Genomic DNA, 15,315 nt, shown 5'->3' with positions numbered 1-15,315 from the left:
AAAATGCACAAGTAAGCTTATCTTTAAAGAATTTAAAATGGTACAACCAAAATAAACACACTGAAACTTTGATATAAATTCCAAATACTCAATAAAATGTATTAGTTTCTCTAACAGAGGTGTCTGTACATTAAAAAAAAAATGTTTAGTTGCTGAAGCTGCATATTGTTTTTTTTTTTTTCTTTTTACAGATTTCCCCCTTCGGAGAAGTAAAAACATCTGCCCTTTTGACTAAGACTTTTAGTTGGGTGGGGGAAAATTTATATATACTTTACAGTGTGTTTCCACACATAGTTATTTTTTGCTCTGCACTATTGGTAGAAAAAGAATTCCAAATTCAATATTTCAAAGAAATCCTATCTTCCCAGAGCTAATGCATTATTGATTTTTATTTATTCTATTTTGTTTATATCCAGTTAAATAGGTTTTAATAAAACAGGAGACACTGCCATCTTAAGGAAGATTGAGTTTTATACTTTTGTGTGTGCGTGTGTGTGGAAAAGGGATATGTTTAAAAGAGTGCCACCTACAGTACAATGCCTCAGCAGTCACTGGTTTGTGGGAAAATGTATGTGAGGCTGCTAGGACTATTGCTACTTACATATGTTTCCATAAAAATCAGAGCACAGAGAAGCCACACAAGAAATTCAACTTTTATTCTTGGAATCATTAAGCTAAGTTAATACTAACAAATAAAATTAAATGTTGCTAAGGTGCTTTAAAGATTTAGATGCAGACAGTATTTTCTTAGAGAAGGAATACCTGACTTACAATATTTTATATATTTTCATTATTAATGTTTCTAAATCTTTATAAATAAATCTTCCCCTACATGTTTTCCTGTATTCTGTCATGTTATTAAGCAAAGCATGATTTCTTAGTCCTCTTTCATTTTGCTTTAATGATATTATTACTCACCAAATGGCTAAATAAACAAACTTTCAAAAGTGCATTTTCAGGGTTAAATAGGGCTTTACATCTTCAGGAGAGTCATTCACTTTTTAAGTATAATTAACTTGGGGCACTAAGAGTCTTCTGACATCATTTTTATTATTTTAAATTCAATGACTATTTCATGTAAAATTTACTGTTGCAAAGGCAAAGATTTTGTGCAAATTCTTCAAGACAAAAGGGAAAAAAGGCCCAGACAATAGTTTATATTTGAAGAAACAAAGAAACTACATTTTCCCCAAATATATATTTTCTTATTAAAAAAATATCTATTAATGCATTCTCTTAGCATAAAGTCACAGAGGTCAAATTATTAACTCTTGAGTATAGAGAATAACTTTATAGAAATTAACAAATTGTAGCATAAGGACGATTATTAAGATATTCTTCACTTGATGTTAAATATAGAACAAGTGGAACCTGTAAAGGTCTATATATACTAGAGGAGATACCAAGTGGAGATACAACTTTGTCCTCTGTGATTATCTGTACCACAATGACAAACTTCTCCAGAAGGATTTAATGGTCTTTTATTCCACAGGTAGCTTGGTGGACTATAGAAGCAGGTGAAATGTGTTTTATTTCAAGATTATCCTCGTGCTTTGCTATTTATTGTGTATCAGTGCTCCCTACTTTTTGATCCAATGAGAAATAAAATACTTTGCCACAAGACAGTAAGCTCTCTTTCAAGACATGTGAAATATAAATTTGAAGGTTTTCAAAATATAAAAATAAAGATTATCAACTAATAACAATAGTTATTTCCAGATTTCCATTTGAATCTCAAAATTAACTTCCTCTCAGTGAAAAGAAAGTTGCAATTAGTAGCTTTAAGACTCAACCCAACAATCTGCTTACAGGGCGAAACGTTAGAAATTTGTGTCTACATGGCTACTTCACAAATACAGACACAAATTTACACTGTGTCAAAGATGAAGTGACAATTTTCTCACTGGTGCTGTTATATTTAATAAAGTTGAGAACCTGAGCCTTTAAAATATATTCTGTTCTTGTCATTGATCCAAGTAAATCTCTTTCAGTCAGAATAAAATTAAAATGTATGCATTTTTATTTTTTTCTGCTTTGATCCTTATTTAATTTTATTCATCCTTCCTCACTAAGCATTAGGAGAGCGAAACCATCCCCCAATACTCCTTATTTAAAGATACTTGCTTAAAGTACTTAAAATTGTATTTATTCACAAATGGCCATAAATGCCAGTACTATATAGATAACTTTATTTGCATAAGTTTAAGAAAATAAACATGATATTTATTAATAAAGTACACACATCCCCTTAAATACCACATAATGTGTTAAGTTATCATGACTTTTTAATGAGAGAAATGATTATTTTACTACTATGTTAATACTTTAAATCTTAGATGAGCACCAAAAAATATTTTAGAAAGTTTAGAGTAATGTAAAATTATAGTATAGAAAAGTGCAGGTCACTCCTTGACGTTGACAATCTATGCCTTCATGACTACTTTGTATGATTACTATCATTACTCTGAACCATAAGAGTTTAAATCTATGAGAACTATACAGAGAATATTTGATTTGAGGGAATTGAGATAACTACCCTAATCATTCCACTGTTTTGGAAAGGGAATAGAAAGACGAAAACATCTTTAATTAACAGTGACATGGAATTGGCCATTAGATTCTTACAGGACAAAAATACAAAAACATAATCGTGGAGCAATAGGACTCAACTGGCTATCCATTCTACATTATTAGCCAAATGTGGTGGATTATGCAAGGCTTGCCATACAGGAAAATAACTTCTATGGAATGTGACAACTCTATTACACCTAAAGTGTTCTATGTGGAATGTGTCAACCCCATTGTATCTAAATGTAAGTAAGTTCATTAGTTTATAAAAAGCTCTAGCCTTTAAGTCATCAAAGTAAATTTATACAATGAAAAGGCTAAGTTTAGAACAAAGAAACACTTTTAGAATTATCTGATGGGCCAATAAAATTTCCCTGAGCTGTATATATCTTTTAATGTAGATTGGAAAGAAGATCCTTATTGATTAATTTTTTGTTTCTTAATAAGAACTGCACATGGGAATCTATCTATCTCTATCCCTGACTATGCATAAATGTACATATATATCTATCTGTTGAGAAAAAAATAATTAAGACTTTCTAAGACATTGTGCATCATTACTGCCTCGTGCTTTGCCATTTTGAAGGAAAGGGTTAAGTAGCCCATGTCTGTGGTTCCGGTGCACACCCACCTTTGCTCCCAGCTCATTATAATGCAATTTCAAAGCCGTGACTCTTTCATCAAGCTCTTTAGGGTTTTCGGTCTGCTTCTTCTGTACAATCTGACGTCCAGTTTTTATTACCATTTCCACTTCAGACTTCACTTCACTAAGACTTTTATACAAGTTCTAAGTTCAAACATAAAACAAAACATAATAATCAGCCATAGTGTACAAATTACATTATAACAATTAATAAAAAGAAAGAGAGGTACAGATCACCTTAAATGCCATTCCAAGTTTACAGTTTTAATGGAGTAGCATTTTGCAGCAGAGTTGATAGTTATTCTTACTAAAGTAAGTATACATCATGAGTATAGTTTTACAATCCAAGTTGATAATGATTATTCCTAAAAGTTAAATGATTCCTATTTTAAATGTTATATAATATCATAAAATTTACTCTTTCACAAGGTATTTATTGAGAGCTTAGTACAGTAGATAGTAATGGATTCACTAGATAATCAGTGCTGGCCAAGACAGACCCATTCAGGCCAAGCCACCTGGGTGGCTCAGTGGGTTAAGCCTCTGCCTTCGGCTCAGGTCATGATCTCAGGGTCCTGGGATCAAGCCCTGCATCAGGCTCTCTGGTCAGAGGGGAGCCTGCTTCCCCCTCTCTCTCTGCCTGCCTCTCTGCCTACTTGTGATCTCTCTCTCTCTGTCAAATAAAACAAAAACAAAAACAAACAAAAAAAAAAAAGACAGACCTATTCATTGTTGTTTTCACACATTTTACTGGGAATGAAACATCTAAATTTCTAGACCATAATTTCAACATATAGTAAGTCATATATAAGGAAGGAAGGTAATTTTAAACATTTATTTTTATTTTTATTTATTTATTTGACAGATCACAAGTAGGCAGAAAGATAGGCAGAGAGACAGGAAGGGAAGCAGGCTCCCTGATGAGCAGAGAGCCTGATGTGGGGCTCGATTCCAGGACCCTGAGATCATGACTGGTGCCGAAGCAGAGGCTTTAACCCACTGAGCCACCCAGGCGCCCCAGGAAGGAAGGTAATTTTAAATATGGTAATTACATTATACAATTATATTTTCTTAATGCGGCTGATTAATTCAATATAGACAGACACAAAAATACTATTTAAAAACTCACATATATATCACAACCCTAAAGAACACATATGTTACTTAACAAAAGTACATTGCTTTAACAAAGCCTCATGATACACATGTCATCACACAAAGTACTTTCCACAAAAAGAAAGATACATGTATGCATAAACGCATACATGAAAGCAAGTATGTATAGGTATATATATATATAGGCACGTATGTATAGGTATATATATATAGGCAGATATATATATAACAGTTTACATTATACATTGTTGCTTTAATTTGTTCAGCGGTGATTGTGAACAATGACCTGTTTTATTGGTACTAAGAAATAAAGTTACTAGTAGGTAATTGCTTTTTCTTTGTAATTAGAACAAAACTTGCATTTATTTTCTCTTCTCACTTTAAAATCAATGCCTAAAAACACTTTTTGTAAAGGCTGAGCAAATATCTTTTCATTAAAGCTACATACATAATCTATTTCCACCTTAATCCCTTCTTTGATGGTATTTTTTTCTTAATATTCCTTTACCAATAATTTGGAGTTCTTGTCTGCGTTTTCCAGTTGATTTTTTTTTACTTAATTTTACTTTTATCTTAGAAATTACATAAATATATTGGTATGTAGAAACATTCAATCAGTAACTGTATGGAGGGAATCAACTGTGTCAATTTTGGAATCAGAGATATTTCCAAATAATTTACTCTTTAGACATTAAAAATTTTTTTTCCATGATTTACCCTTGTGTTGCAAGTTCAAAGTAGTATTAGCCATTAACACCATGTCATTCAGTATGCACAGAAAGTATTTATCACTGAGGGAGCGAAATATCCTTTATATTTATTTGTATTCCTACAGGGAAGACGTTTTTTAATGAAACAAAAATTTCTTGAAAGCAAAGGTAATGATTCCAGTATATGAAATAGGGCATCTTAAGTAATTTAAAAATAAATAAAAGTTGTAAAGAAAAGATATTCTTAGAGAAGGACTACTTGAATTGCTCCCGACATTTAAACCTGAACCAAACTGAGCATGAACTTGAAAAGGTTTCCCTGTAGAGTCAAGGCACAATCACAGCTGGTTATAGGGAGGGTTGTTTTCACCTCATCTTTACTAGCAGACCAGTTTTCTGATGTACCATTAGAGACCTGTTCATAGAAGGGAACAGCTGTCCCTTTGGGAATATATTTAATCAAGACCATAGTATACTTGGGTCATTTGCTTTCAATTATTTTTACAAAATTTAAGAGGAGATATCTTCCTATAAATCCTTCATGTTGCTCATCTAATATAGGCTAATAAGTGTACATTATTACGTTCAAATTTTCTTTTTCAGGGTAAGAACATTTATAGTAACAATGTCACTAAAATGCAGCCTGTGTTATGAAGAAATGTCATTGCATAAAAATAGTTCATAATTTCACAAAGAAATATATATATCTACAATTTTTTTGTTAAAAGATACATTATCGCTCATAATAATATGACTGAAATGCATCTAAAGAGTTTCTTTTACATTTATGTTATGGAGTAAATGAAGAAACAATACCTAAAAGACAAAGTACTAACTAGATAACATTTTTTTACCTTTAAAGTTAATAATATTCAGAGCTTTTATTTTATGTGAATTTCTACTCTTAGCCCATAGTAATCAAAGAGTTATAATAACAGTGTATTACTCTAATAGATGCCCTCATAATTCAGCCTTATGTTGTCAGAGGTATCATCTGACTTGGCACATTTCCAGTAATTGCAACAAAGGACACAGCTCAACATCCCACAATCCTGTGAAGATTTATGCTACAGGCTAATCATATGCCCCCCCATGCATTTTTATTCTGTCTTTGAGGTCTGGTCGCATTTCAATATGTACCTACCACTGACATCGAATGGAAAGATGCTAGGGTTCGGAGCGAGAGCTCCTGGATTGGAATCCCGCTTTTGCCCTTTGCCAGCTGTTTTGTCTTTAAATTGTCTCATTTAATCTGTGACCTAGAGAATTAGACATTACTTGAGTAGATCACTTGGCTTACTTGGTTTTCATTTCTGGAATGGTTTTTATTATGGTAGTTGTTACTGTTGCTGCTGTTTCCAGAACAATGTGTTTCTTTTTAGATTTTCCATTTAAAATACATATTCAAAGTACTATAAAAATTAAACAAAGGGACTTCCTCTTAAATTCTGCATAGTCCTTTGAGAACTACAGATTCAAAAAAAGACACCTATAGAGGATGTATTCAAAGGCTACTGTTTCAGAAAAAAGTTCTTGTCTCTCAATACACCTGTGCTAAATTTTGTTCTTAACCTTAAAATTACATAATAGCAATTATTACAGTTATCTGAAACAACCTTCTATTACAAAGGAGGATCATCATCACATACCTCTTTTCTTTTTTCACAGACTGCTTAATAAGGAAAGTCAAGGAGTAGCTGTGTATTTGTCCCCAGAAATACATACCACACAGTGATTTAACTGTGACTGTACTACTTCCTGTTCCACACTCTTTGTTTCCAATGCAGGCAAGTGCATCTTCACTTCATCTAAAATCATCTTACTCTCCTGTAGACGCTGCTCAAAATTGGCTGGCTTCTGGAATAATCGAAACTTCATGGAAACATCTTGCAATTTTTTCTGTAAAGACAAGAAAGCACCCGTATAATTTAAAATTCCAAACAACAAGCAGTCACACTATTGTTAACAAGTTTTTCTTTATTCCTGAAGATATACAAGATTAAGAAAAAGTAAAGCAATATTTTTCTACTTGTATAGCACAAAGAATTCATACATTTGGGAGAATTCAGTAGTTGTTCTTAATGTGATACTAAATAAAAGGTAATTTATTAACCTATTTTATCCTTAAGATGTACAACCCCCCCAAATCTATATTATTTATATATCATATTATATTTTTAAAGTAATGTCCTTAATCCCAATTTTTCTAATAACCAAATTGTCTAATACATATTATGTTTTAATACCCAACTAAAACAAGTTCCTTAGTTTACGCAAGGATATATACCTGTGCCATATCAATTTGGGATAGTACCCTTTGGGCAGTCTCCTTTCCCTGGTTATGTTTCTTCATTTCTTCTAAACTGATCTCATGACTTGTCAAATCTGATTGGATTTTCTGTTGGGAGGAAAGCATTTTTAGTCAACATGCTCTGTGGGTTATTGCAAAGAATAACTCACTTGCCAAGAAGATGAAATTCAGGAACTCTCTTAAAGCATTATTACAATGTAGCCTCCTTTAGAATGACAATAGTTCTTTTTTTTTTTTTTTTTACTTACCAAAAGTTACCAAAAGTGAAATAGCTTATTTCTCTCCTATTTGGGTTATTATGAAAAATAAATTATGCTTTCGAGTCAGTGATAATGCATAGCTATTTCAGATATTTTGGGAAGGAAATATCTGTTCATATCTAATATGAAAGACTGATATTCTTTTATCTTTGAATTTACATTCAAATCTGACCAAAAACAATATATATACACACAGAGACACACACATACACATACAGACACAAACCTGAGCACGTGTGCATGTACGCACACATACACACACACACACACACACACACACACACACACCTCAAACCTGTGACAGGATAAGATATAATGAGAAAGTTCCATGTGGATAATATTCATTGTGATATTTACTCAGTCATTCTGCACTATATTTCAGTTAAATTTCAGGGAAATTATGGATTTAGAAAAGTGAATTTAAATCCCTTAATTGGCCTTGCCTTTTGTCTCTTGGATACTTAAGATATTCCTAAAGAGACTGATTTTTGAATCTTTTTTTTTAAAAGATTTTATTTATTTATTTGACAGAGAGAGATCACAAGTAGACGGAGAGGCAGGCAGAGAGAGAGAGAGAGAGGGAAGCAGGCTCCCTGCTGAGCAGAGAGCCCGATGCAGGCCTCGATCCCAGGACCCTGAGATCATGACCTGAGCCGAAGGCAGCGGCTTAACCCACTGAGCCACCCAGGCGCCCTGATTTTTGAATCTTAAATAACTATAAAAATTGCTGTATTTTCTTTATTGAGTAGACATTTTTGATCAAGTTCTATTCAGAAGTGTGTTTGTATTTGACTTGTACACTTCTGATCCTGCTTCAGGAGTCAGTCAAATCATGTAGTGTGCAGAGATCAAAACAATAAATCCATTCACTTCTTTCCTGCCACTTCCAGCAAAAATCAGCAAGTTGTCAAATTATTCTAATTTAAATATCAGCTGCTGTTAGATTATCACAAGTAAGTTAGGAAAGAAAAGGATTAACTTACACCAGAGTGCCCATAAAATTTTCAGGCAAAACAATTCATATAATGCATATTAGTATAAGCAAATTTATACCAACTGGAGTCAATTCCAGTACATATTACTAGAAAATAACATCAGTTTGATTAGCAGTTAGTTACCACAGAGAACTACAATCCTGCAATGAGTAGTGTAAATTATCTGAAGAAAATGCGTTGAGTGACGAAGGAGATACTTCGTATACAAGGCTATAAATGTACACATATGCCTTAATATCATTCCTTAACATATTGATCCTAAAATTATAAAGACAAAGTAATGATGAGTTACTTAAGTAATTACAATTCTGACATAAAATAATTAAGAGCAAGGACTCATGCAAACACATACTATATATATATATATATTTTGTACTGTATATCTATCTTCACTGGTTGAATTACTCCCTTGGATATAGGTATATGCTATTCTCCAGAAACCGTGGAGTTTGGGGGCTATGGATCCCTATAAGTGCATAATAAGGTTATTCATAAAGTTATAAAGGATAAAGGATCTATAAAATTTAATGGAGGTAGGTAGGACAGAGTAACACTTAACAAGGACATGAACAGATGTCATCGGAGAGGTGATGTTAAAGCAGAAATCTGAATAAATAGTAAACATCACTGACAATAGCAGATGCTTTAGGGGGAGGGATTATAATCTTGATATTTTAAGTGGAAAATGCTCACTCCCTCAAAAAGGTAAGTCAATACCAACAATGTCTGTCCCACATAAACCTAGCCACTCCCAAGTCATAGACAATTAAAACATGGACAATGCTTATGTCCGATTAGGTCCATCAGATTCTCTCTCAGAAATGACAGGACAAAGTCTGGCCAAGCTCTGTGCATGATGAGAATCATCACATATGCTAGCAGACTGTGCTTATGAAGTCCCCAGTTTACAGTGTCCATTGGGGAATAGCAAAGGTCGATGACTAGAAAGAGAAGATAGAAGAAGTAAATGCCAAAAAGAGAGATAAAAACAAAAATACTGATGGCTTTCAATCACAGGCTAAAGGAAATGGGGCATTTTCCAAAGATGTCTATAACAACAGTTCCCATACTATGTGCTCTTTTTTTTTTCTTTGTAAAATACTATGTGCTCTTCTTACCACTCCCCCATTAAGAGGTGGAATTTCTTCACCACTTCAAACTTAGGTTGCCCTTTTGATTGCCTTGACCAACATAAGAGGGCAAAAATAGTGTTTTGTCAGTTATGAGAAAAGCCCATAAGAGGACAAGCAGCTTCAACTTCCACCTTTTTGAAACACTGACTCTTTTTTCTTTTTTTTTAATTTATTTTCAGCGTAACAGTATTCATCATTTTTGCACCACACCCAGTGCTCCATGCAATCCGTGCCCTAATACCCACCACCTGGTTCCCGCAACCTCCCACCCCCGCCCCTTCAAAACCCTCAGATTGTTTTTCAGAGTCCATAGACTCTCATGGTTCACCTCCCCTTCCAATTTCCCTCAACTCCCTTCTCCTCTCTAACTCTCCTTGTCCTCTATGCTATTTGTTATGCTCCACAAATAAGTGAAACCATATGATAATTGACTCTCTCTGCTTGACTTTTTCACTCAGCATAATCTCTTCCAGTCCCGTCCACGTTGCTACAAAAGTTGGGTATTCATCCTTTCTGATGGAGGCATAATACTCCATAGTGTATATAGACCACATCTTCCTTCTTAAGATTTTCCTTCTTGAAACCCAACTGGCATGGTTTGAGAAGCCCAAGCCACATAAAGAAGCGGTGGGTAAGTGAATTAGTGAATGATCCCAAGTGAGCTTTCAGCTACAATGAGTATCAATTCCTAGACATGATTGAGCCACCTTGGATATCCAGTCCAGTTGAGCTTACATGCCACAGCAGAGCCGGCCAACAACTGCCTACAACTCCATGAGATACCAAGAGATAATAATAAATAGCTGGTGCAAGTGACCGAAACACAGGTTCTAGTCCATTCCTGAGTCAAATTTTATTCTCGTCCTTAGCTTCCATGAGACATCCCTACATATGAATGACAAACTTCTTTCTTTCATTTTTGTTTTCACTTTAGTTAATCCAGTTGTGTTACTTCTGCTTCAGTGTTCTAAGTAGTATATTAAGCAAAGAGAAGTTTTAAAAATAGAAGCACTCCTGATTGAGGGAAAACAGGTACTCAGACGAGGTAATAATTGGTATGAAGAATTTAGGAGAACTGAAATCATAAATAGAGAATGAATGCACAGTGGCAGGAATATAAATGGAAAAGATGATGGGAATGAGTTATTTAATAACCTCATGTTCTAAATGAAAAAACTCTAATTTCTCAATATGAAAAGAAACTTTAAAATTTTAAGTTTATCAGAATCACAGATAATAATAGTTTATCTATTTATCTATAATAGTTAATCTAATAAACCCATAATCTAGTAATTAAGGAAATCCATAATGAGAGAATGTGATTATAAATTCAGTAATACTTTGAAATGAATTTGATTTTTTAATCACTATATACACACATATATAGCTGCATACATGAATACTTTTTTTTTAAAGCTGTGTGTACCTGTACAATTAGCATTTATTTTAGTGCACTCAAACATTAGAGGACCCTAATGAGGGCCAGGAGAAAGCCATGGAAAACAAGAATTTAAGGGATATGGAGAAGAAGGAAAGCACCAAAGAAAGAAAAGGAAGAGTCCAAGAGAAGGAGAAGCAGAACAGCCAGGGAAGAGAAAGGGTGCCACTTGAATCAAGTGATGTAAGAGTTTTAAAAATGAGGGAGAGATCAATAAAGTCAATTTTGAGACACGTCAAATGAGGCAAGTTCTAATAAGCGTACATTAGCTGGTCAATGAGCACTATAGCTAGAATACAGTCAGTGGTAAGAGCAGAACTTAGCTTTTCCAAGGATAAAGCTTAAAAACCAGGAAATCTTCATCTGCAGTTTAAATTATTTTATAAAGATTTTATTTATTTATTTGACAGAGAAAGGGAGATCACAAGTAGGCAGAGAGGCAGGCAGAGAGAGAGGAGGAAGCAGGCTCCCCACTGAGCAGAGAGCCTGATGCGGGGCTCGATCCCAGTACCCCAAGATCATGACCCGAGCCAAAGGCAGAGGCTTAACCCACTGAGCCACCCAGGTGCCCCCAGTTTAAATTATTTGTGAAGAATTTTTATTTCTTCACATAATGTAATGTTGTCAATGAGACTCGAACACGTATTAAGACCATGTAAAAGGAGTAAGAGGATAAGAGAGAATTTTTTTTTTTAAATAAGAAGATAATTGATTAGAAAAACCCTGTGGGAAGCAAGAAGGAATGAAGAGCAAAGATCAATAAGCAGCAAAAAAATACTGACAGTAAGAGAGGTGCTAATTTTTCAGAAGCCAAAGGTAAGGCATAAAAATCATTTTTTTATATAGAAAGGCAGAAAGAGCTCCTTACTTGATGCTTTGTGTGAATCAGAACAGAAGACTGTTAAAAGAAATCTGAACTCAAATTTCAGGGCCCTGGGGGCACCTGGGTGGCTCAGTTGGTTAAGCATCTAACACTTGGTTTTGGCTCAGGACATGGTCTCAGGGTTGTGAGATGGACCCTCGCTGAGCCCAGCCTCAGGTTACTCGTTCAGTGAGGAGCCTGGTTGAGATTCTTGCCCCAACCCAACCCTCCCCCTGCTTACATGCACATGTGTGTACACTTTCTCTCTCTAAAATAAATAAATAAATAAATCTTTAAATTTCAGGGCTCTGATTTACCACCTGAGCACCAACCCTTTCTGAAGCTCAATTTTCTCCTCTCTAAACTGAGGATGATGATGACAATCCAGTAATGAAGCATTATCAGTAGTCCTGGGAAAATTCTCATGTTTGCAGTAGACAACTACACTGGCTTTGGTAAAAAGACCAGATGTTATAGTGTATGTAAAAATACCTGTTCAAGTTTGCACAAATATTTACTTCCAAATTGTGTCATTATGTATTATTTATTTATAAGAAAGACATTCTTTCTTATAAAGAAGAGAGAGAAAAGGGTTGAGGAGGAGTCTAAAGGAAAGTGATGGAAGTTTCATAATCATTGGGGAAACTGGGGGTAGAAATTGATGAGAAAAAAATGGGCAAGCCTGGTGGTAGGTGTTAAGGAGGGAACATATTGCATGGAGTACTGGGTGAGGTGCATAAACAACGAATTTTGGAACACTGAAAAAAATTAAATTAAATTTTAAAAAAGAGATTGGTGAGGAAAAAAATAAAAGATACTCAGAACAGAGTGGCTGAATTATGCATCTGCAACCATATCTATCTACATGTTTTTGAACATCTTCATTTGTCTAGTACTCAAGGTAGAGGAAAAATAATAGAGTAAAAATAAATTATACACATATTCATTTAACTTTTTATACTAAAAGGATAAGAGAAGAGCACTGAAGGAAATAATCCTCATCATCATCACCACCAAAGCAGGTATCTGTGTCAGCTTATCCAACAATTCACATACATTCATTTAATCACCTAATCAAACTAGGATACAAGTTTATCATCCTCATTCACAAATGAGGGTATAAATGTTGACTTGTCTGAAGTAACATAAGCAAGAAGTAGCAAACTCCATGTCCTCTGAACAACTATACTTCCTCTTAAATTATGATTCCAAAATAAACATGTCCTCCACTTGGAGATTGGTCAGACAAGACAGAAAATTCATCTCTTTTGTGCATTAATAGTATATAGTTTATGAATCCAACTCAAAAAACCACTTCTGCATCTACTAGTCAATTCCATATAGTGAGAACAAAACTATTGCCCTATTCTTAAGGATCTTTTGTTCTATGAAGATAGAACATAGACATATAAATTAAACTAGAATTAAAAAAAGAAATACATGTAATATAATAAAAAAACATGCTATATGATAAGAGAGAAGGGGCACAGTCATTTCTGCTATAGAATCTGGTAAACTTTAAGGAAATTCTCATAATTTAAATTACATATGGCTGAGAAGGGGTTTCAGAGCAGTAGAGAATAAGAAAATGGGTTCTCATTCCATGGTATGAGAACCATGCTAGCAAAGATTGGGCTTGGCATATGCAGAGAGTTTATCATCTGTTTCAGGGAAGGAAAAACCAAATGTTGTTAGAGTAAGAATTACTTTGGCAGGGGGAACTGGTGTGAAGCTACTGAACCTTAAGTTGCAGGGTCCCTCCCTTACAAAAGACTTCTACAACTCAACATTTGATTTTCTATTTCTCATTGGTATAATTTTTTTTTTTTTTGTAATTTAAAGACTGCCCCCACAAAGCTGCCTCTCTTAGCCTGGCATTACAAAATAAAGCCAAGATAACTTAAGTGATTACTGAAACACAGGTCTTCTGATGATGATTTACACAAAGCATCAAGTAATCCCACACATGACACATAAACAAGAATGACAATGACTTACAAAAACACAACCCAAAACTGAACCTGTATTTGTCACCAAGATATGTGAAGGACAATGTAATACATGAAAGGAAAGTTTGGCAATTTAGAATTCAATGCAAAGTATTACATGGACTTCATATTTATATCAAGCTTTTAGACAGTGTTGGGAGGCTGAGTGTCTATACTCTTAGAACAATTACTACTATCAAAATCATTAAAAGGGAAAAATTGGGCTTTCTCTCTTTTCTTTTGGATTAGTGTGGCCAATGGTTTATCGATCTTATTGATTCTTTCAAAAAACCAGCTTCTAGTTTCATTGATACGTTCTACTGTATCTCTGGTTTCTACCTCATTGATCTCAGCTCTAATCTTGATTATTTCCCTTCTTATGTGTGGAGTTGATTTGTTGTTGATTCTCCAGTTCTTTAAGGTGTAGAGACATCTGGTGTGTTCTGGATTTTTCAATTTTTTTGAGGGAGCCTTGGATGGCTATGTATTTCCCCCTTAGGACTGCCTTTGCTGCATCCCATAGGTTTTGAACCGAAGTGTCTTCATTCTCATTGGTTTCCATGAATTGTTTCAGTTCTTCTTTGATCTCCTGGTTGATCCAAGCATTCTTAAGCAAGGTGGTCTTTAGCTTCCAGGTGTTTGAGTTCCTTCCAAACTTTTCCTTGTGATTGAGCTCCAGTTTCAAAGCATTGTGATCTGAGAATATGCAGGGAATAATCTCAGTCTTTTGGTATCGGTTGAGTCCTGATTTGTGACCCAGTATGTGGTCTATTCTTGAGAAGGTTCCATGTGCACTTGAGAAGAATGAGTATTCTATTGTTTTAGGGTGGAATGTTCTGTTTATATTGTGATCTGAGAATATGCAGGGAATAATCTCGGTCTTTTGGTATCGGTTGAGTCCTGATTTGTGACCCAGTATGTGGTCTATTCTTGAGAAGCTTCCATGTGCACTTGAGAAGAATGAGTATTCTGTTGTTTTAGGGTGGAATGTTCTGTATATATCTATGAGGTCCATCTGGTCCAATGTGTCATTCAATGCTCTTGTTTCTTTATTGATTTTCTGCTTCAATGATCTGTCTATTTCTGAGAGAGGCGTGTTAAGATCTCCTACTATTAATGTATTCATATCAATATGACTCTTTATCTTGATTAACAGTTTTCTTATGTAATTGGCTGCTCCCATATTGGGGGCATAGATATTTACAATTGTTAGATCATCTTGGTGGAATGGGCAGAAGATATGAACAGACACTTCTCCAATGAAGACATACAAATGGCTATCAGACACATG

The 15,315-nt window shown here is 34.4% G+C and overlaps 1 protein-coding gene across 1 annotated transcript in view; it reads right to left on the bottom strand.

Moving 5' to 3' along the window:
* Positions 1-15,315, bottom strand: part of DMD (dystrophin) — a 2,124,834-nt gene that overhangs the window by 1,273,121 nt on the left and 836,398 nt on the right. The window contains 3 exon segments of the mRNA XM_047715765.1: positions 3,200-3,355; positions 6,763-6,936; positions 7,325-7,435. Of these exon segments, the coding sequence (XP_047571721.1) occupies positions 3,200-3,355; positions 6,763-6,936; positions 7,325-7,435 (441 nt within the window).

This window comes from Lutra lutra, chromosome X (assembly GCF_902655055.1).
Source record: "Lutra lutra chromosome X, mLutLut1.2, whole genome shotgun sequence".
Classification (NCBI taxonomy): Eukaryota; Metazoa; Chordata; class Mammalia; order Carnivora; family Mustelidae; genus Lutra; species Lutra lutra.
The sequence above is the reverse complement of the archived record's forward strand: the minus strand, read 5'-3'. Positions and strand labels throughout refer to the sequence as shown.